At 42.9% G+C, this 23,770-nt stretch overlaps 1 protein-coding gene across 4 annotated transcripts in view; it reads left to right on the top strand.

Moving 5' to 3' along the window:
- Nucleotides 1–9,627: 9,627 nt before the first annotated feature.
- LOC110521686 (capping protein, Arp2/3 and myosin-I linker protein 3) overlaps nucleotides 9,628–23,770 on the top strand; it is a 51,327-nt gene continuing 37,184 nt past the window's right edge. For 3 of the 4 annotated variants that reach the window (XR_002473179.2, XM_021599448.2, XM_021599447.2), the window contains exons 1-15: nucleotides 9,628–9,783; nucleotides 12,023–12,117; nucleotides 14,811–14,861; nucleotides 14,951–15,010; nucleotides 15,355–15,476; nucleotides 15,596–15,690; nucleotides 17,947–18,017; nucleotides 20,488–20,561; nucleotides 20,715–20,790; nucleotides 20,883–20,971; nucleotides 21,110–21,204; nucleotides 21,304–21,390; nucleotides 22,010–22,119; nucleotides 23,312–23,389; nucleotides 23,578–23,654. Coding sequence is in view for 3 of the 4 variants with exons in the window: in XM_021599448.2 (XP_021455123.1) it covers nucleotides 9,651–9,783; nucleotides 12,023–12,117; nucleotides 14,811–14,861; nucleotides 14,951–15,010; nucleotides 15,355–15,476; nucleotides 15,596–15,690; nucleotides 17,947–18,017; nucleotides 20,488–20,561; nucleotides 20,715–20,790; nucleotides 20,883–20,971; nucleotides 21,110–21,204; nucleotides 21,304–21,390; nucleotides 22,010–22,119; nucleotides 23,312–23,389; nucleotides 23,578–23,654 (1,313 nt within the window). In the remaining variant the exon portion in view is untranslated. The remainder of the gene's footprint in view (nucleotides 9,784–12,022; nucleotides 12,118–14,810; nucleotides 14,862–14,950; nucleotides 15,011–15,354; nucleotides 15,477–15,595; nucleotides 15,691–17,946; nucleotides 18,018–20,487; nucleotides 20,562–20,714; nucleotides 20,791–20,882; nucleotides 20,972–21,109; nucleotides 21,205–21,303; nucleotides 21,391–22,009; nucleotides 22,120–23,311; nucleotides 23,390–23,577; nucleotides 23,655–23,770) is intronic. The other variant, XM_036968670.1, reaches the window with a different exon arrangement.

Here is a 23,770-nt window from a genome sequence, read left to right as displayed (position 1 = left end):
TACCCTGGTATGTTGACTGACAACCACTGGTTACAGTTTGACGTTTTCTCCTGAGTGGGCAGCTTGATGATATCCAGTCAATATTTAAATCACCCAGAAAATATACCTCTCTGTTGATATCACATACGTTATCAAGCATTTTAAATATATTATCCAGATACTGACTGTTAGCACATGGTGGTCTATAGCAGCTTCCCACAATAATGGGCTTTAGGTGAGGCAGATGAACCTGTAGCCATATCATTTCCGGTCACAACTTGCAGACTTGTTTACGTGTTGCTGTGCGTTTTGTTGCCAACCTATTTTGCTACCTGACAACTTTACGGTTTTGACTTTTTTCTTTTTTTTTTTCCTCAACTTTTTCACTCCGGACGCTTTATCTGGACATGGTTTGTCAGGACCTCCGACAGCTGAAGCTAAGTAGTAACATTAACATGATGCCTTCTAATTGCAGTCGCTGTACTCATAATATACAGGAGAACGATCGCCTTATGGCGAGGATAGCTGTGCTACAAGCCCAGCTTCAGATGCAATCGTTAGGCAAGGGTAATTTCAGTGTAGGAAAGGATGAAACAGCGTCTGTGCCACCAGTAAGTACAGATAGTAGTATAAATCCCCTGGCACAGTCCCCGCAGCCGGACAACTTTCTCACGGTTTCTGGAAGGAAATGCTGTAGGAATGCTCAACCGGTGTCGCTCATTCAGCCGACAGAAACTTTCAACCGGTTTTCCCCATTAAGCAGCGAGTCGGAGTCAGAGGCCGAAACTCCTCCCGTTACGGGGTCTGAGACGCCGAAGCTTCCCACCATTAGCTCTGACAAATTGAAAACTCTAGTCATTGGCGACTCCATTACCCTCACTATTAGACTTAGAACGAATCATCCAGCGATCATACACTGTTTACCAGGGGGCAGGGCTACCGACGTTAAGGCTAATCTGAAGATGGTGCTGGCTAAAGCTAAAACTGAAGAGTGTAGAGAGTATAGAGATATTGTTATCCACGTCGGCACCAACGATGTTAGGATGAAACACCAAGCGCAACATAGCTTCTGCGTGTAAATCAGCTAGAAAGATGTGTCGGCATCGAGTAATTGTCTCTGGCCCCCTCCCAGTTAGGGGGAGTGATGAGCTCTACAGCAGAGTCTCACAACTCAATCGCTGGTTGAAAACTGTTTTCTGCCCCTCCCAAAAGATAGAATTTGTAGATAATTGGCCCTCTTTCCGGGACTCACCCACAAACAGGACCAAGCCTGACCTGCTGAGGAGTGACGGACTCCATCCTAGCTGGAGGGGTGCTCTCATCTTATCTACCAACATAGACAGGGCTCTAACTCCTCTAGCTCCACAATGAAATAGGGTGCAGGCCAGGCAGCAGGCTGTTATCCAGCCTGCCAGCATAGTGGAGTCTGCCACTAGCACAGTCAGTGTAGTCAGCTCAGCTATCACCATTGAGACCGTGTCTGTGCCTCGACCTAGGTTGAATTGGTCTACACGGACAAGTTCTGGCCTGGTTTAGATCTTATCTGTCGGAAAGATATCAGTTTGTCTCTGTGAATGGTTTGTCCTCTGACAAATCAACTGTAAATTTCGGTGTTCCTCAAGGTTCCGTTTTAGGACCACTATTGTTTTCACTATATATTTTACCTCTTGGGGATGTCATTCGAAAACATAATGTTAACTTTCACTGCTATGTGGATGACACACAGCTGTACATTTCAATGAAACATGGTGAAGCCCCAAAATTGCCCTCGCTTGAAGCATGTGTTTCAGACATAAGGAAGTGGATGGCTGCAAACTTTCTACTTTTAAACTCGGACAAAACAGAGATGCTTGTTCTAGGTCCCAAGAAACAAAGAGATCTTCTGTTGAATCTGACAATTAATCTTAATGGTTGTACAGTCGTCTCAAATAAAACTGTGAAGGACCTCGGCGTTACTCTGGACCCTGATCTCTCTTTTGAAGAACATATCAATACCATTTCAAGGACAGCTTTTTTCCATCTACGTAACATTGCAAAAATCAGAAACTTTCTGCCCAAAAATGATGCAGAAAAAATTAATCCATGCTTTTGTCACTTCTAGGTTAGACTACTGCAATGCTCTACTTTTCGGCTACCCGGATAAAGCACTAAATAAACTTCAGTTAGTGCTAAATACGGCTGCTAGAATCCTGACTAGAACCAACATTTTTTATCATATTACTCCAGTGCTAGCCTCCCTACACTGGCTTCCTGTCAAAGCAAGGGTTGATTTCAAGGTTTTACTGCTAACCTACAAAGCATTACATGGGCTTGCTCCTACCTATCTCTCTGATTTGGTCCTGCCGGACATACCCACACGTACGCTACGGTCACAAGACGCAGGCCTCCTAATTGTCCCTAGAATTTATAAGCAAACAGCTGGAAGCAGGGCTTTCTCCTATAGAGCTCCATTTTTATGGAACGGTCTGCCTACCCATGTCAGAGACGCAAACTCGGTCTCAACCTTTAAGTCTTTACTGAAGACTCATCTCTTCAGTGGGTCATATGATTGAGTGTAGTCTGGCCCAGGAGTGGGAAGGTGAACGGAAAGTCTCTGGAGCAACGAACCGCCCTTGCTGTCTCTGCCTGGCCGGTTCCCCTCTTTCCACTGGGATTCCCTGCCTCTAACCCTATTACAGGGGCTGAGTCACTGGCTTACTGGGGCTCTCTCATACCGTCCCTGGGAGGGGTGCGTCACCTGAGTGGGTTGAGTCACTGATGTGATCATCCTGTTTGGGTTGGTGCCTCCCCCTTGGGTTGTGCCGTGGCGGAGATCTTTGTGGGCTATACTCAGCCTTGTCTCAGGATGGTAAGTTGGTGGTTGAAGATATCCCTCTAGTGGTGTGGGGGCTGTGCTTTGGCAAAGTGGGTGGGGTTATATCCTTCCTGTTTGGCCCTGTCCGGGGGTGTCCTCGGATGGGGCCACAGTGTCTCCTGACCCCTCCTGTCTCAGCCTCCAGTATTTATGCTGCAGTAGTTTATGTGTCGGGGGGCTAGGGTCAGTTTGTTATATCTGGAGTACTTCTCCTGTTCTATTCGGTGTCCTGTATGAATTTAAGTGTGCTCTCTCTAATTCTCTCTTTCTGTCTTTCTTTCTCTCTCTCGGAGGACCTGAGCCCTAGGACCATGCCTCAGGACTACCTGGCATGATGACTCCTTGCTGTCCCCAGTCCACCTGGACGTGCTGCTGCTCCAGTTTCAACTGTTCTGCCTTATTATTATTGGACCATGCTGGTCATTTATGAACATTTGAACATCTTGGCCATGTTCTGTTATAATCTCCACCCGGCACAGCCAGAAGAGGACTGGCCACCCCACATAGCCTGGTTCCTCTCTAGGTTTCTTCCTAGGTTTTGGCCTTTCTAGGGAGTTTTTCCTAGCCACCGTGCTTCTACACCTGCATTGCTTGCTGTTTGGGGTTTTAGGCTGGGTTTCTGTACAGCACTTTGAGATATCAGCTGATGCACGAAGGGCTATATAAATACATTTGATTTGATGATTACTTCAACAGTATTTAACATTAGATCATCTCTAAGCTTTACAGGAATGTGTTTCTGAATATAGACCGCAACACCGCCTCCGCTGGCATTTCTGTCTTTTCGGGAGATGTTATAACCATGTCTTGCTACCACTGTATCATCAAAGGTATATCTAAGTGAGTTTCAGAAATAGTCACAAGCAGATGACTTTCATGGACCTTATTTATTGACTTCATGGACCTTGTTTATTAGGCTACATACAGTATGTTAATATGAGCTATTTTTAGCACTTTTCTGGGTTGCTTGATTGCTTTTAATGCTTTACTGGGAAGCTTATCAGAGGTAGACTTACTCATGTTATTTACATTGGAGCTGATAATGCAGGGAAAGCTGCATAAAGTGGTATTCCTACTATTGCACACCGCCTCAGTGCTAACAGTGTAACTCTGGGTTATAGGCTCATGATTACTGCTTACAATAGCTGTAGGATAAACAAATGTATTTGGTGAATTTAGGGGTACATAAATTAAATTACTTACATTGCGTTTGCCAATGCCCCTAAGATCATGTACATTTGATGCAGCATTATGACGACTCATTGTCACAATGGTAGGGATTAACTGAGTTGGTCTTGGATCAGAGGCAGTTGCAGAGGCAGTTGCAGTGCGTCCTGTGTGGCGGATACGTTGGATTTATCGAATGCATGCATCAAACTGTATGCGTAGACGGTTTGACAGAAATGGTAGCAGAAGGGGAATGTTGAATTTTTGTTGCACACATATCTAGATGATGCTGCATACCATTTTGCGCAATAACACTGTCGGTGTGATCGAAGCATAATCTACAACATAAACTCAGCAAAAAAAGAAACGTCCCTTTTTCAGGACCCTGTCTTTCAAAGATAATTTGTAAAAATCCAAATAGCTTCACAGATCTTCAGTGCAAAGGGCTTGAACACTGTTTCCCATGCTTGTTCAATGAACCATAAACAATTAATGAACATGCACCCGTGGAACGGTCGTTAAGACACTAACAGCTTACAGACGGTAGGCAATTAAGGTCATAGTTATAAAAACTTAGGACACTAAAGAGGCCTTTCTACTGACTGAAAAACACCAAAAGAAAGATGCCCAGGGTCCCTGCTCATCTGTATGAACGTGCCTTAAGCATGCTGCAAGGAGGCATGAGGACTGCAGATGTGGCAAGGGCAATAAATTGCAATGTCCGTACTGTGAGACGCCTAAGACAGCGCTACAGAGAGACAGGACGGACAGCTGATCGTCCTCGCAGTGGCAGACCAAGTGTAACAACCCGTGCACAGGATCGGCACATCCAAACAACACACCTGCTGGACAGGTACAGGATGGCTACAACAACTGCCCGAGTTACACCAGGAACACACAGTTACACTTACCAGATGATCATTTGAAACTGAAGTTCTTGTTGGAAGTTATTCTTGAAAAGGGAGAAGCTAACAAATTAGCAACAACATTCTCTTTGATAACACCTGCTGCAGCTGCTGCAAACTAACTGTCAACTAAAGCTAGCTAACTAGACCGTGGGAAAACTACTGCTCGCTATTGCTGTTGGCCTTCAAGAAGGTAGAAGTTTCCATACCTTATTGTAAAAACAGTCCCACCCATTAAGTCAAAATGTGATTGGTTGATTCCATTGTCCCTCCAAAATCTTGCCCTAATTAAGTTGAATGGCAGATGCCATTATCTAGCTTCTGATCGCCAATGGCTGAGGATCTTTCTCCTAAGAGACAAGCAATGAAAAATCTCTTCAGTGTTAACCCGTTCCTTTCCAACCAAAACTGAAGAGATTAAATCAGAAAACCTAGGCAAATAATAATATCATTATCATTATTATTATTATATTATTATAATCATTATTTTATAAATCCTTAGCCCTTCTCTGAAAGTGTAGAAGGCCCAGTGTTCACCACTGTGTTTGTGTTAGTAATAATTTGAAGAGTGGCTCTATTTTCCCTCAGCATGTATTTTTTCACCATTCTGAATGTCTAAAGAATCCATTTGTTGTTCTGAAAAATAATCACAGAAATACTGGCAATTTTGAACTGTTATTATGGTGGTGATTTGACCAAATTACAGTACAATCATGGTCTTGAAATGGACTTGCATTTTTCTGGTCTTAGTTTTGACTCGGTCTCGGCACTCCTCCGGTTAGGAAGTCAAGGACCCAGTGGATAGGGATGCAGTCTGGGCCGGCAGCCTTGGGAGGGTCAACACATTTGAATGACTTACACACGTCCTCCATGGAGACCGTAAGTACGTAGCCCTTGTTGTCCTCAGGGGCTCTCCTTGTCCACTCAAAGTCGTCATTGTGCTCGAAGCGTGAGAATAAAAGTGTTTTGCCTGTCCGGTAGGGTGGCGTTGGTGTCCACGACGTGGCTGGCTTTCTTTTTGTAATCCGTGATCATTAGGAGCCCCTGCCACATACCTCGTGTCCCACCCGCTGAATTGCTCCTCCACTTTATCCCTATATTTGTTTTTCGCCATCTTGAGCGATCTTCAGAGGTCGTATTTGTACTGTTTAACCATACTATTGTCCCCGGTCCCCTTGCCGTGTTTATAAGCAGCATCTCTCTCCTTTAGCTTCCCTGCAAGGCTGCCATTGTATAGGATGAGCAATGACTAGAATACAGTATATGCATACACTATCGTTCAACAGTTTGGGGTCACTTAGAAATTCCCTTGTTTTTGAAAGTCAAGTTCATTTTTGTCCATTAATATAGCATCAAATTGATCTGAACTACATCGTAGACATTGTTAATGTTGTAAATGACTATTGTAGCTGGAAGATTTTTTATGAAATATCTTCGTAGGCGTACAGAGGCCCATTATCAGAAACCATCACACCTGTGTTCCAATGGCATGTTGTGTTAGCTAATCCAAGTTTATCATTTTAAAAGGCTAATTGATCATTAGGAAACCCTTTTGCAATTATGTTAGCACATCTGAAAACTTTTGTTTTGATAAAAGAAGCAATAAAACTGGCCTTCTTTAGACAAATTCAGTATCTGTAGCATCAGCATTTGTGGGTTCGATTACAGGCTCAAAATGTCCAGAAACAAATAACTTTCTTCTGAAACTCGTCAGTCTATTCTTGTTCTTGTTAAGAAGTTAAGGCTATTCCATATGAGAAATTGCCAATAAACTGAAGATCTCGTACAACGCTGTGTACTACTCCCTTCACAGAACAGCGCAAACTGTCTCTAACCAGAATAGAAAGAGAAGTGGGAGGCCCCGGTGCACAACTGAGCAAGAGGACAAGTACATTAGAGTGTCTAGTTTGAGAAACAGACGCCTCACAAGTCCTCAACTGGCAGTTTTGTTAAATAGTACCTGCAAAACACCAGTCTCAAAGTCAACAGCGAAGAGGCGACTCCGTGATGCTGGCCTTCTTCAATTAGCTGACACAACATGCCATTGGAACACAGGAGTGAAGGTTGCAGACAATGGGCCTCTGTACACCTATGTAGATATTCCATTTTAAAAAATCTGCCATTTCCAGATACAATAGTCATTTACAAAATTAACAATGTCTACACTGTTTTCTGATCAATTTGATGTTATTTTAATGGACAAAAAATGTGCTTTTCTTTCAAAAACAAGGACATTTCTAAGTGACCCCAAACTTTTGAAAGGTAGTGTATAAAGTGGATAAAACAGTATGTAAACCTTGTTAAAGTGACCAGTGTACAATGTCTCTATACTGTACATGGGGCAGCAGAACCTAAGATACAGGGTGGAGTACCGGGTGTTAGCCGGTTAGTAACAGTGATTCAGGTTCAGGGCAGGGTACCGGGCAGTGGCCGGCTAGTGATGTTTGTTCAACAGTCTGATGGCCTGGAGATAGAAGCTGTTTTTCAGTCTCAGTCCCGGTTTTGATACACCTGTACTGTCTCCGTCTGCTAGATGGTAGCAGGGTGAACAGGGCGTGGCTCAGATGGCTGAGATCCTTGATGATCTTCTTGGCCTTCCTATGACACTGGGGGCTGTGGATGTCCTGGAGGGCAGACAATGTGACCCCGGTGATGCTTTGGGCTGGCTGCACCACCCTCCGAAGAGCCATGTGGTTGCGGCACTGGAGAGAGAAGCTCTCCAGCCATTTCTGATCCTTTCCTTCACAGCAACTCCACTCAACCACCAGTCATGGTCATGGAGTTTAGGGCATAAATAATACAGGAGTAGATAGTGTATATAGATGCACTGGGGCTTTAGTGGGCAGATAGTCTAGATTAAACACTGCACTCAAATCCACCAATCTGAACATGCTCTCTTTAGAGCAACGTTTTACCCCGTTCTTCTCACATTACATAAAGATAACATTTGAGAGCCCCAGTGTCAACTAAATAGGCTACAATAAACATATTCAAACAACAAAACAATCAAACAAAACTATAATTTAAATCATTCAAAATGATTAAAAAGTCTAAAACAAAATGATGAGTTACTGCAATTAGGTCCTCATTTCAAATTAAGCCAGGGTTATAGCATCATGCACATTATATGATTATATTTGGCCATTGAGATTTATATGATCTAATTATAATTATAATCATTCGATGAGGGAATGAAAATGTTGAGGAACTCACTCAGAATGACAGTGAAGGAGAGGAAATTAATTATATCTATCCGGAGTGGCATTACTGTGGTGCACAATTAAAAACCGAACAAATCTCTCCTTCTCCCTCAATCTCTCTGTCTGTCGTTCTCTCTATCTGTTGTGTCAATTTGTAGCATATATTGATGGATGTAAAGATTGTTAGCTATACCGACAAGGCCTGTAATTGCTAACAGGATCAATATCATACTGTGTGCCTATAGCTGCCCCGTATACAGACTCCTACAGTCCAATTGACTCACTGGGGTAAGGCTGAAAACAGAAAAGTAGTGAGATGTTTGTATGACACACTTTGACCTCTAAGATTAAACACCTGCTAACAAAATGTAATATATTTTGAATGTATATTTGTATGTTTGTTTGTCTCCTGATCTTGACAAAACAACTTTTGTTATGTAATAATCATGAGAAAATGATAGATGCACTGGAGCTTCCACTAAGGAAGTCCAGAGGACATATGAATGAAACAATTATTCACACTTTATGATCACAAGTTGTTTTGAGTTGTTTTTGTTGAGATCAAAAGATCATTTTCTCATGATTATTACATAACAAAAGTTGCTTTGTCAAGACCATGAGATAAACAAACATACAAATTTAAATTCAAATATATTACATTTTGTTAGCAGGTGTTTAATCTTCGATGTCAAAGTGTGTCATACAAACATTCAAACACACAAACATATTGCGTTTTGTTAGGTTGAGTTTAACATCAGATATCAAAGTGTGTCTTTAAAAGTGACAATGGGTCATGTCAGATAGATTTTGGGGGACATTTAATCCATGTTCTGGGGCCAGGACTAAAATAGCTAAAGATGAATACTACTAACATCCACTACCGTTGTGCAAAACACTTAACCCCTAAACTGTTCCAGGGGCGCTCCACTGCGGCTGACCCTCTGCCGCGCCCACCATTTTGGTGTGTGTGGTGTGTGTGTGTGTGTGGTCCCTTAATGTCTATGCTATGGTGTGGTCCCGCCGTCCCAGAGGTGTTGGAATAACATACGGGAAGCACTCTTTTCACCCCTCTTCGATCCCGAAATGACTTGTTCTAGCAGGTTAGGATAATTGATGTAGCAGGTTAAGAGACTGAGGTCAAGGTTAGGAAAGGGTTAGGGTTAGCAAACATGTGTTCCTAACCTGCTACGAAAATCCATTTGTATCTAAGTGGCTTGAAAATAGTGTCCCCATCACATACAGCAACCTCTGATTTGGAAGCCATATATAACCACTATAGTGTTCAACCGTAGCATAATTGTGTTGAAACGTGTTACCGCTATTTCTATCAGTAGCGTCACTATCCTCCTGATCATCTATTGATCAGTATTAGTTTCACAGTTCCAACAATTTCTGATACCACCAAATCCTCTTGCCCAATGTATCTCCTATTCTTTCAATTGTCTCTTTCCAACTCTCCTCCTCCCTTCCACCGCTGCGCGCTCTCTCACGTTGGCACATTAAACTATACTCTGAGAGCGGGTTTAGCAGCAGTCAGATGGTGGAATGCTTCGGAGAGAAGCAATCCGTTCGGTCCATCATTGCGAAAGGAAAAGGGGCGGTGATAGAGGAAGAAGAGACATGGCATCTAAAGACATAACTGCCTCTTGTTTCGTCAGTGTGAGCAGGGATATTACAGGTAGGGAAATATCAACATTATTCCTATTCCCATTATCTCGATCATCATCATCATCTGTAACGCGTACGGATTCTGGCTTTTCCCAGTCTGCGACTGAACAGGCGCATTGGGGGTTAATAAGCAACACCTCGTTCATGTATGCTAGTGCCACCAAGCTTTGTGTGTCATTCTTTATATGTCATCATCTAGGCTAAACGTGCTTTGCATTATTTGAGCATTTAAAGTTCGAAAATTATGTAAAGCAAAGACACCCTGCTTGCACAGGATTTACGATAAAAGCACAGCAGGCATGCAGATCATGTAAAATCCCCAGGCCTGGGCCATAGGAAAAGGGGCGTTGTGAAAATCATCGTGTGCATCACGCGTGGGTTTACTCGCTCATGGTGTGATCTGCATTCAGAATGTCATGCCAGGTTGTAAGAATAGGAATTGCTACCCTCTCAGCGTGTTGGCAGTGAGCATGGTCTTTCTTTGTCTGCTGTGTGTATGTGTGTGTGTGTGTGACAGAGAGAGAGAGAGAGAGAGAGAGAGAGAGAGAGAGAGAGAGAGAGAGAGAGAGAGAGAGAGAGAGAGTGTGTGAGTGAGTGAGTGATTGTGAAGAAAGATAGCGAGGGGGAGCAGCATGCATTTTCTTGCCAACAATTTGCATGTATTCTTCACTTCCCTTTATTGAACAAGCCAGACATGGACCTTGTATACTATACTTCTCATTAGTAGAATTCTCAGATGATGAGGCTGCCATTGAGTTGACACAAGCTTACGTCTCAAAAACTCACACCATCAGACCACACACAGGCTCACGCACACTCACACCTACATCACACACAGCTGGCACACACACTTAGGCCTACCTAGCTACACACACACACTCTCTCACCCTCTAACCAACACCACACACACATGCTTGCGTTTGCAGGGAGTCTCTGCTGAGATAATTATTCCTAATGGCTCTATTAACCACACTGTGATAATTAATTCAGTGGAATCCCTGCCTTTCAATCCACTCACCTGCCTGCCAGCCACTTCCCTCTGTCTCAGATAGCCAGCTATATAGCATCAGACTCCAAGTGGCCAGAGCCAAAATACCATCTATGTTTAAACAGTCATCATGGTGTTCAAGATCATCTTCTTCTTCTTCATCATCAGAACATTACTCTAAGGATCCTGTCAGAACAATCAGACTCAGCAGCATTCTCTTATTTGACCATGCATTGGTCACAGGCGAAGTATAGCACATTCAGGGCTTTGGATGGTTGGTTATCCATAATCTGATACCTTTCACCATCTCACCCTCTCCCTCCGTGTCCTCCTCTTCAGCCTCGCCCCTGTCTCTCTGATGGTGACTCTCTATGTCAGTGTGCCTGTCTGTCTGTGAGGGGATGTCCTCAGGCCAAGCCAGGTTATCTGCAGGTGTCTGGCAGGGGGGGTCACACCTCTGACTGGGATTCTATGTGACATCAATGCCTCGGTGACTGAGACTCACTTGAGCAGAGAGGATCCATGTGGTGGCTGGTAGTAATCATATTGTGCACATAAGGTTGTTTGTGTGGGAAGAAAATATTGTCTGGCAATGTATTCTGAATTTTATTAATAACAGAATGAATGCGATTGCAGGTTTTCGCCTATGAAACACACAATTAATAATAAGAAGTTTTTTTTTGATTATTAGATGAGCAATAATGAAAAGCCAAAAGTGCTTGTAGTATGCATAATAAAAGACAATTAACAGATAATAATGGAACAAATACAACAACAAACAGGAGAAGAAAAAACAGGCCGTTTTTTGTCTCGATCCAGTCTCACCAGCCTCAAGTACTGTATTCCAGCTCTGGCTTCCATATATATAAAACAAATGCTCTCTATTTTACGGCTTCATTCTGTCCTCGCTCACATATCCTTGTTTTATTGGGCAATTTCTGTGCGCCTGCCATGGAAAACAATACTGTTATTTACGTTTTAGTGAAAGATCCAATGGTTTTGGAGACTCAATGGTTTTATCCTCTGATAATCTCCCTCTGTTTATGAAATGCCAGGTGTAAGTTTTAAATGACACGGTTGGTCTGTCTACAGTTGTATGACGAAAGGGCTGTGCACTCAAAAGTTCAAGCTTATCTCTTTCACAGTTCTGATGTACTGTATACTTGGTTGATGTGTGTCATTTGTGTGTGTGAGATGTTTGCTTTGTGTGTTGTGTGTATTAGTGTGTATCTGACCATGGGGATGGTTTTTATATTTACAGAGAGTATCAGGAAGATTGTTGACAAGTCATCCATCAAGTTTATACGCGGCATTAAGCTTGACACCAAAAATGGCAAGTCAGAGGACCGGATACTGGTGAGTCCTGTTTTATCTGAATAACTTTGTCTGGTGAAAATAACATTTGCTATATTGATGCGCTGGCTGCGGAGTGGGTGGTATTCCCACAGATCATTGTTGATCTATTGATATAGAGGAGTTCTCCAGGCCATCCACACACAGTATTACTCCGTCCCTCACTACGTCAAGACAAGTCTGATGCAGTGGAGGATTCCTCCACAAGACATCGGATGGAAACCTGATGGTTGGTATAGGAGAGACATGATGCAACATAGGCAGTATTGAAGTGCAATGAATCACTATGGTCAGTTGCAGACTGAACACAAGCTATGGCCAGGCTGGCCACATGCCATGAATATATTGAGTTGACATGCTGCTTTCCCATGTCGGCTGTGCCTGTCTGGGCATTGTGGTGGGACAATGTAGGACACAGAGGTCTGTAAGAGCATCAGCTTGGGGAGGGATCTGTTTGAGGCTCTGTCTCTGTGAGACCCTGGTGGTGGAGGCAGTGCCAGGCGCGGGCGGACCTCTGCCTTTGATACTGGGGTGCTTTCATCAGAGAATATGGGGCAAAGATGTGAAATCTTCAATAGAGGAGCTGCAGCCCTGCCAGCTTATAGGACTAAATCTGGGCCAGTGAGCTCTTAAGTGTATAGATCCCAACCTATGTAAGTACAGAAAATAGGCAAAAGTATAAGAAATAGAACAACCAAATAACTGAGACTGTACTAACAATTCCACATAAAACTGCATTGAAATGTTTTCATGTTTTTGTGCTCCTGAAAACTACCAGCTGATGAGGCAATGAGCTCACACCCCCAGCTGGGCAGACTAGGCCTTGGCAGTGAGTCGTTCCCCCGATGACTGCTTAATGATTCATTATAGGACGAGTTGGAAGAGTTTTGCAATGTGCACCCATTGATATTCAGGGACTATGTCTCTCTGCCAGGACAATGTTATCCATTAAATCCTCACTGTCCAATCTCTCTCTGCTAAATGGTTCCTTTTTTACTCTGAACTAGAGTAGGGTATCTATCTGGAATTCTAGTCTCTATGGTGCTTAGATTAAGGCTGAGGACAGGGTTAGGATTTAAACGGTCAAGGTAAAGCTTGGGGAAGGGTTTGGGTTAAGAGTAGGGCTTGCTGATAAAGCCTGAGCGAGGGTTAATGTTTTAAGGTAGGTTCAAGTTCAGGCTGGTAGGTTATTTTTTCATTGTTCGTCTTCCTCTCCCATCAGGTTTGCTTGAGGCCATGTCATGTACTTTAAGTTAGGCTTTGGTTTCCTTGCTTGTGAATTATTTAACCTGGTACTGGAAGTACCTTATTCATGTATAACAGTTGCCTTACCCCCTTATCAAGCCAATAAGAAAAGACAGGCATCATCTCTTCTCCAGAAACAGACACATAAAACTGACACATAATTATATGATGCGTGCAGTGTGTCTCTTTGATCTGGAAGACTTTGATAAGGACTTCTCTCCTGGGGGGAACTGTCTCCCATTCTCTCCTGCACCATCAGCATGATTTACTTCTATATACTCATATGGTACAGTACTCACACACTGTATCCACTGCCACCTCCTACCCAGTATACCCACCCGCCCAACTCATCACGTTAATGTGATACAATCCCCACGTTTTAATTAACTCCTTCAGACACAGTGTCTTTGAAGTGGTGGAATGCAGGAGTCTCTCTCTTTTCTCTTTTCTCTTTTCTCTTTTCTCTCTCTCTCTCTCTCTCTCTCTCTCTCTCTCTCTCTCTCTCTCTCTCTCTCTGTAACTTTAGATACCATCGTTGTGGTTTGCTGTTGTTGTGTGTGGGTGTTGTGGCTGCCGGCAAGTGTTTGGCTCTGATGAGTAGAACCAAGCACCTCTCTCCCGAAATGCAAAATTGAGGGATAGCCACAATTAAATTACTGCATTTTATTAAGAAGGCATACTGTACTAGCTAGTGTTTCTAGAGAGAGAACAAATGAGAGAGAGAGAGAGAGAGAGAGAGGCAGAGAAAGATAGCCAGAGAGAGAAAGGCAGAAGAGAGAAATGTTCCTCCGTCCCTCCTCAGGGAGATGTTTAAAGGGGGCATCAAAGATGAAGGAGCAAATGATCAGGAGCGAAGGAGCAGAAAAAAGAGCAGAGGACGAGAGTCAGAGAGAGGGAGGGAGGGAGGGAGGGAGAGAGCAACCGAAACATATTTGCTGTTTGTTTATCCGGTAAAAAAAAAAGAAGTATAAACTGTGCTGTAGCAATATTTACAAAATGTTCTTCGCTCTCCTCTAAAAGATGGAGACAGGAGCACGAGTATAGGGTATATAGAGATTGTGTTTGTAGCTGAAGGCGATTGTATGTGTGTGAGAATGTGTACAGTACACCTGGGTGTGTGTGTATGTGGGCAGACGGGTGAATGTGGGTGCTTTTAAATCACTTCCCTATGGAACTATTATTGTTGTGACCATTTCTATAAACCATCTTAATACACATCCTGAGAATGCAATCATCCCCAGTATACAGCATAGCCCATCAAAGCATGATGCTGTGGCAGAAAAGATTCCTGCCCAGATCAATAGGTGAATACAGAGAGTACTCCTCATTTCACTCTCTCCATTACCATGGCAACCCACGAGAGCGTTGGATGCCCATAGTGAGTCTTGAATGTGCAGTGAACTTTTGCTCAGTATGGATGTCATTTGTTAATGTTTCTCCGTCTGACTCAGGTCCTCACAACATGGAGACTCTATTTCCTGACAGCCAAGGTTCCAACAAAGGTAGCCATAATGATCACTATGTCATTAGCTACCGTTTACCATACACCAAACTCTCAGCATTATGTTAACAAACGTGAATTTTATTACAGATTGAGGTGACATTTAACTTCTTGGAGATCCGAGCCATGAACAGTCACCCAGAGTTTCAGGCGAGTAACATATGCCAGATCAGGTTTTGAATGGCCATGTTGGTGCATCGTCCATGTGGCCTCTTTAATTTGAACTGATTAGTTATTTGAACAGATTTATAATGGAGTAGGCCTATTAGCAACATCATCTCAACATCTGAGCAATCAATCAAATCAGTTAATCTAATCTACAATATGGAGATACTGTATGAGGATCTTGATTCATGTAAGCAGAGCTACAGAAATTCGGTCTCTGCTTGGATATTTACTGCAATTAACTTAGTTATCTGGCATCATGCCGAATATCACTGGTCCGTCTATCACTCTATTAATTGAAACAATGTTGTTGTTGTTTTCCTATGCAGGTCGTCATAGACTTGGACAAGTCCACTTATTCCCTGAGGCTTCAGTCACGTGACCACCTCAGTCATGTGGTCAGCCACGTTAACTTTGCCCTGTCCAGAATATTCAACAACTCTGTTTTCTCGTAAGTGTCCATTTTCAGGCAGCATAGACTCCTGTACCTGACAGCTTTGAAACCCAGACAAATTATAAATAATGTTAGCTATTATGTCCCTTCTGAAACGTGTCCCCTCTCTCTCTCAGTCCCTCCATCTGTCATTCAGACAGTGACCTTTCTGAGGGAAGCAGGAAGTACTCCCCCAGCTCAGAGACGTCTGTTGAAACCCAGAGGGCCTGTGGTAAGAAATGCACAGACAGGCAGGAAGACAGACGGACACAGATATACAGACTGCATAAGAGACAGATTCTAGTTGATGATTGACAGACAGGAAATTGTTGAGTAAATTGAAATGAGAGGCTGAAAGCAGGTCCTCATTAAGTGACAAATGGATAGAGAAACCCACTGCACTGCATGCAGTACATATTTTCAAGTTAATTATTAGCTTTTTACACAGACATTGTAAACGTAGGGTAATTGCACTGCGTGTCATCTCTATTTTCTCTCTCTCAGTGAAACAAACACCTGCTCTGTACCCCTGTCCAGCAGTCAAATAACCAAATCGCCCTCTAGTGGCCTCATGGGTGGAATGTTGTTCATATTTTTAATCATACCATAAATAATAAACATATTGTTGTTGTTTTTTTTACGCTGAATATCCAGTGTTTCTACAGTACCAGTCAAAAGTTTGGATACACCTACTCATTCCAGGGTTTTTCTTTATTTTTGCTATTTTCTACATTGTAGAATAATAGTGAAGACATCAAAACTATGAAATAACACATATGGAATCATATAGTAACCAAAAAACTTTTAAACAAATCAAAATATATTTTATATTTGAGATTCTTCAAAGTAGTCAACCTTTGCCTTGATGACAGCTTTGCACACTTTTGGCATTCCCTCAACCAGCTTCACCTGGAATGCTTTTCCAACAGTCTTGAAGGAGTTCCCACATATGCTGAGCACTTGTTGGCTGCTTTTCCTTCACTGTGCCGTCCAACTCATCCCAAAACATCTCAATTGGGTTGAGGTCAGGGGATTGTAGAGACCAGGTCATCTGATGCAGCACTCCATCACTCTCATCTTGGCCCTTACATAGCCTGGAGGTGTGTTGGGTTAATTTCCTGTTGAAAAACAAATGATAGTCCCACTGAGCGCAAACCAGATGGGATGGCGTATCGCTGCAGAATGCTGTGGTAGCCATGCTGGTGACAGTGGTTCTTCCTGTAAAACTTCATCCTCATCATTCAGTTAATTGAAATTCAAATTTGAAGTCGTGCACAATTATCAGTTTCCATTTTGTTTAAATCGCCCATTCATTGTCAGGTAGAGACACATTGGGACCCAAAAGCATAATCAGTGCTCTAACTCCCCCTTGCGGTGGTTTGGAGCAATGAAGCACTGATGCAGGGTAACGTACTATACCACAAATTACCTCTAAGTTCCGTGGCTTAATCTCAAAACGTTTAATTGAGGAACCACTGTAAGTGTGCCATGAATTCTAAATAAATCACAGACAGTGTCACCAGCAAAGAAGCCCCACACAATCACACCTCCTCCTCCATGCTTCACGGTGGGAACCACACATGCGGAGATCATCCGTTCACCTACTCTGCATCTCACAAATGCATGGAGGTTGGAACCAAAAATCTCAAATTTGGACTCATCAGACCAGTTTCATCACAGCGCTTGGTGGTTTTTGCGACTGCACTTGAAGAAACTTTTTTGAAATTCTTGAAATGTTCCGTATTGAAAAGTTCTTGAAATGTTCCGTATTGACTGACCTTCATGTCTTAAATGAATGACAGACTGTCATTTCTCTGTGCTTATTTGAGCTGTTCTTGCCATAATATGGACTTGGTCTCTTACCAAATAGGACTATCTGTATACGTCCCCTACCTTGTCATAACAAAACTGATTGGCTCAAACGCATTAAGAAGGAAAGAAATTCCAGAAATGGACTTTTCACAATGCACACCCAATTGAAATGCATTTCAGGTGCTTACCCCATGAAGCTGGTTGAGAGAATGCCAAGAGTGTGCAAAGCTGTCATCAAAGCAAAGGGTGGTTACTTTGAAGAATCTCAAATCTCAAATATATTTTGATTTGTTTAACACGTTTTTGGTTACTACATGATTCCATACGTGTTATTTCATAGTTTTGATGTCTTCACTATTATTCTGCAATGTAGAAAATTGGTACTGGTTTTGTTATATTTCAAGTCAGTTTCTTTGATGTATAGTATATAAAGTGTAATAGTGGGATGCAAACTCAAAATGGGATACATTTCAACTCTATATCTGACATGGTACAGGTGTCTTCTTTTGTTAAGCCAATAACAATGTGTGTGAGGTGTATAGTTTTGTTTCAGAGTAGATTTGTTTAAGACTCCCAAGAAACACTCTGTGTGACCCCTATTTAGCCCAATGCAGTAAAAGGTTAAAACCCTCCTCTCTCACCATCATCTATTTTTCTTCCTCTCTGTCTGTCTCAGGAGGGTTTTCCGAGACCTACGCTGCCCTGTGTGACTACAATGGAATCAGCTGCAAGGAGGAAGTGCAGTGGGTAAGAGCGATGGGAGTAGGCCTGTTGTGTGTTAGTGCACTGGACTTTTATAGTGCTTTCACAAAGTATTCATACCACTTGACTTATTCCGCATTTCGTTGTGTTACAGCCTGAATTCAAAACGGATTCAATATTTTTCAACCCATCTACACACAATACCCTATAATGACAAAGTGAGAGAAAAAAAATGTTTGAAAAATATTGAAAATGAAATACATAAATAGGTAATTTACGTATTCACACTTCTGAGTCAATACGTGTTAGAATCACCTTTGGAAGTGATTACAACTGTGAGTCTTTCTGGGTAAGTCTCTCACCTCTTTGCACACCTGGATTATTCTTTAAAAAATGATTCAAGCTCTGCCACGTTTGGTAGTTGATCATTGCTAGATAACCATTTTCAAGTCTTGCCTTAGATTTTCAAGCTGATATAAGTCAAAACTGTAACTCGGCCACTCAGGAACATTCAATGTCATCTTGGTAAGCTACTCCAGTGTATATTTGACCTTGTGTTGTAGGTTATTGTCCTGCTGAAAGGTGCATTTGTCTACCAGTGAAAGCAGACTGAACCAGGTTTTCCTCTAGGATTTTGCTTGTGCCTAGCTATATTCCGTTTCTATTTATCCTAAAAAACGATCTAGTCCTTTCCGATGACAAGCATATCCATAACATGTGCAGCCACCACCATGCTTGAAAAAGTGGCACTCAGTGATGGTTGTGATGGATTTGCCCCAAACATAACACTCTTTTATTTAGGACATAAAGTTAATTTCTTTGCCAATTTCTTTGCAGTTTTACTTTAGTGCCTTATTGCAAACAGGATGCATGTTTTCAGTTTTCTCCTATCACAGCCATTCAACTCTGTAACTGTTTTAAAGTCACCACTTGCTTCATGGTTGAATCCCAGAGCAGTTTCCTTCCTCTCCGGCAACTGAGTTAGGAAGGACGCCTGTGTCTTTGTAGTGACTGGGTGTATTGATACACCATCCAAAGTGTAATTAATAACTTCACCATGCTCAAATGGATATTCAATGTCTGCGTTTTTTTATCCATCTCCAAATAGGTGCCCTTCCTTGTGAGGCATTGGAAAACCTCGCTGATCTTTGTGATTGAATCTGTGTTTAAAATTCACTGCTAGATTGAGGGACCTTTCAAATAATTGTATGTTTGGGGTACAGAGATGAGTTAAACACTGTTATTGCACACAGAGTGAGAGAGTGAGTCAATGCAAACTATTATGTGATTTGCACATTTTTACTCCTGAACTTATTTAGTCTTTCCATAACAAAGGGGTTGAATAGAGGATACCTAGTCAGTTGTACAACTTAATGCATTCAACTGAAATGTGTCTTCCACATTTAACCCAACCCCTCTGAATCAGAGGGTGCGGGGGGCTGCCATAATCAACATCTACGTCTTCGGTGCCCAGGGAACAGTGGGTTAACTTTTAAAAATAAAGGAGATCCGCACACTCTAGGAGCTCAGATGCAAAAAAAATATATTTTTTGGCACATTATAAGATCCGATGATAGTATCGGTAATGTGTTTTTGGGCTTTCCCTTCCCTTCGTATTCTCGCGGGGCAGAAACTTCAGAGATCAATTGGTAAACTCTGATTTACCACCCCAAGATATCCCTGCACAACGTGTATTTCCGCCCCTACTGGATGGAAACTACAAGTGTAATGGCTGTGCTCAATGCAATGGCACTTATAAATGTAGATCCTTCAAACACCCACTTGGCCCACTTTTTGGAAGAAAACCAGGCGATTTCGTCTCTACGTTATATTGGCATCGAACATGTCACCCTCCCTAGGAGAGAGGGGTGACCTCGACAATTTATTGTTGAAACGAGAGGCTGTCTGGATCTTTAATTTAAAGACCCTTAATCCCTTCGGTCTCAACGTGGACTTTGATCTGAAGCCATTCTTGTGATTATTGTGATGTTGCTATTGCAAATGTTTGTAGGCTTATGTAGCCAAATTGTATCTATGATCGTACGCTATCCATTTATGTTTTTTGTATGCTATTTTAATATATGAGAATTAACCAATGATATCAGGCCACACCCAGCCATGTTTACAGACACCGGCGTGTCTTTTGACACTATATAAACGCGTCAGTGTTTGTCATTATACCCTGATGAAGACACGTCTGTCAAAACGTTGGACATGACATTTTTGCATCTGAGCTCCTAGAGTGTGCTGCTCTCCTTTCTTTCTTTTTTTAAAGTGTTCCACTCCGCTAGCCAGCACCTCGCCTAAATAGGTGTGTGTTTCTTTCGCCTCTAAACAATGGGTTAACTGGGCCAGTGACAACAATCCCAATTTAATCACAGTTTTAATTCAGGCTCTAACACAACAAAATGTTGAAAGGTGTGTTCCTGAAGGTGAAAAAAATAAGAAAACTGCACCTTCAAATGAGGGGGTAATATACTATAGCAAGTGGACTCATGGGTAATCTTGCTCCTAGGATGTGGACACTATCTATCACTCTCAAGACAACAGGGAGTTTAACCTAGTGGACTTCAGCCACCTGGAGAGCAGGTGAGAGAATGGGAGAGGGAGCGAAAGAAAGAGAGCAGACGTTATCAAATGACTGCTGCTGCAGCCTAAGCAAATCCAGTTGCTAAATTCATTTCGAGGGTATTATAAAAATGTACCCATTTCGACACAGTTACTGTTGTGTGTTTGTGACAGAGACTTGGCAGTGATTGTGGCCTCAATGGCATACAACACCTGGTTCACCAAACTATACTGTAAGGACCTACGCATAGTAAGTATCGTTCTGTCTGGATCTCCTTCTGTTTCAATGGTAATTGAACGAAGTTCTAAGCATGTAATGACACAAGATATTTTTCTTTTCAGGGGTCAGAGGTCAGTGAGCAGGTTTTGCACACACTCAGTAAGTCCTCCAGCCTGGAAGAGCTCACTCTGGAGAATGCTGGTCTCAAATCGTGAGTTTTCCTTTCTTCACAAAACTCTCTTACTCTTTCTGTCTGAATAAGAAGAGTATTTGAACGAGAGAAAGAGTGTTTGTTTGTGTCATTGTGTCTTTGTCCAAATGTGTGTATTGTATACTGTGTATGTTTCAGTGACTTTGCGCAGAAGCTGTCAGTTGCGCTCTCAGAGAATCCTGCTTCTGTCATCCACTCTCTGAACTTGGCACACAACACATTGGACAACCAAGGTACCAAGCAGATGCCTTATTTTCCTGTTAGACTCACAAATTTGCCTATTTCTGTTTTAGTGACATCTCTCCTCCCTCTGTCTCTTTCTGTCGGTGTAGGTGTGTCTAACCTCATCCAGCAGGTGTGTCGTCTCAGCAAAGGACTGCGTCTCCTCAACCTCTCCAAGACCTCCCTTAACTCCAAAGGTTTGGACTGCTTCGTCTCTCCATCCTTCCATCTCTCAATCTCTCTACCAGCCCCACCCAGAGAGAAGGCCCCACCTCCCTGTCCTCCTCCATGTTACGGAAGCATACACATCTTCTCAGCGTCCCCTGACATTAATACCGGGCAGTAACTTAGCAGACTGGGACAGTCAGCTGGAGAATCAGTTCATGAACACCTTTGACTACATTTGGGTTTTATGAAGCTGCAACAGCTGGTTGAACAGGCCACTAAGCCATGCATGCTAGGTGATATAAACCTCTGTACCTCCTGTAAGTCCCCCCTGAACAGCTCAGTGTGTTGTCAAGTTTTGTTTCTACTATACAGCAGCTTCGCGATTTACGATGTGTCCCCATGGTAACCATCTTTCAGGCGACCTGCTCTCTATTACTTCCCACACTTATTGAGAGTTTGAATACTGAATATTGAATTAAGAATGATACGGCACACGTTTACACAGTCTGATTCTGCTGACAGATGTAGGTGAGAATCACATCATTCAAAATGTTCTGAAGTGTTTTTTCCCCCCTCTTTGGTAAACCTGCATTAGCTAGCTGAATGCATCTCTCATGGCTTCCCCCTCACTCTCTCTGTGTGTCTCAGGTGTGGTGTCTCTGTCTCAGGCTCTGTGCTCCAGTGATGAGTATTCCAACTCTCTACTGCACCTGGACCTGAGCAAGAACCCTGGGGTCCTGTCTGGGGAGGATGCTTCGGTCAGAAAACACACACATAAACCCATACACTGAGTGTACAAACCATCGGGAACACCTGCTCTTATCATAGACTGACCAGGTGAATCCAGGTGAAAGATATGATCCCTGATGTCACTTGTTAAATCCATATTAATCAGTGTTGATAAAGGGGAGAAGACAGGTTAAAGAAGGATTTTAACGTTTTGAGACAATTGATCCATGGATTGTGTATGTGTGCCATTCAGAGGGTGAATGGGCTAGACAAAATATTTAAGTGCCTTTGAACGGGGTATGGTAGTAGGTGCCAGGCGCAACCAGGTGCAACCAGGCGCAGCAGCACTGCTGGGTTCTACACTCAACAGTTTCCCGTGTGTATCAAGAATGGACATGTAGCCAACTTTTAATTATTGTTATTTGTCTTTTTTAAATGTAATTTTTTTATCAGAACATTTTTATACCCCTTTTTCTCCCCAATTTTGTGGTATCCAATTGGTAGTTACAGTCCTGTCCCATCACTGCAACTTCCGTATGGACTTGGGAGAGGCGAAGGTCGAGAGCCGTGCCTCCTCCGAAACACAACCCAGCCGAGCCGCACTGCTTCTTGACATAATGCCGCTTAACCCGGAAGTCAGCCGCACCAATGCGTCGGAGGAAACACCGTACACCTGGCGACCGTGTCAGTGTGCACTGCACCCGGCCCGCCACAGGAGTTGCTAGAGCGCAATGGGACAAGAACATCCCTGCCGGCAAACCCTCCCCTAACCCAGACGACGCTGGGTCAATTGTGCACCGCCCCATGGGTCTCCTGGTCGCGGCCGGCTGCGACAGAGCCTGGACTCAAACCAGGATCTCTAGTGGCACAGCAGGCATTGCGATGCAGTGTCTTAGACCACAGCGCCACTCGGGAGGCCCCATCTAGCCAACTGTGACCCCATCTTGACACAACTGTGGGAAGTATTGTAGTCAACATGGGCCAGCATCCCTCTGGAACACTGTTGACACCTTGTAGTCCATGCCCCGACAAATTGAAGCTGTTCTGAGGGCAAAAGGGGTTGCAACTCAATATTAGGAAGGTGTTCCTAATGTTTCGTAAACTCAGTGTACATACACTCACACTTTGTATACAAACCAAAGGTAAAGTAAACGCACTGATTATGCCTTATGCGTGAGTTTCTCAGTTAAACATTATAATCTTTTCTCTCCCTTTCTACAGAATCTGTACCTTTTCCTTTCCCAGCCTAATTGTCTGGTCCATTTGGACCTGTCTGACACTGACTGTGCTGTTGACTCTGTGAGTATCTAGTGGCTCTGTGAGTTAGATTTTCATTTGCACACTTATATAATGTAGGATTTAATGAGTTTCTCTACACCCTTTGCAACCTCTGTCTCTGTTTTTCATCCTCTATAATCCTCAAACCCTATCTTTTTCTCTTTCCCACTAAAATTGCACAACACAACTGTCTCTCGTCTCTCGCGTAGCTATTTGGGGCTCTGCTGAGGGGGTGTTGTGCTGATCTCTCCTACTTGAATCTCTCCAAAAATTCCTTCTCACACAGGTTAGTCACATATTTGAGATGAACTATTTATTTGGTGTGATGTGGCAGAAAAACGCTTTGAGGCTCTGAGTGAAGATAGAACACTAATTTTAGCAAGAATCCTCAGGCAAGAATCC

Source organism: Oncorhynchus mykiss, chromosome 30 (genome assembly GCF_013265735.2).
Source record: "Oncorhynchus mykiss isolate Arlee chromosome 30, USDA_OmykA_1.1, whole genome shotgun sequence".
In the NCBI taxonomy this organism is placed as follows: Eukaryota; Metazoa; Chordata; class Actinopteri; order Salmoniformes; family Salmonidae; genus Oncorhynchus; species Oncorhynchus mykiss.
Note: the sequence above shows the minus strand (reverse complement) of the source record. Positions and strands in the feature narration are given on the sequence as shown.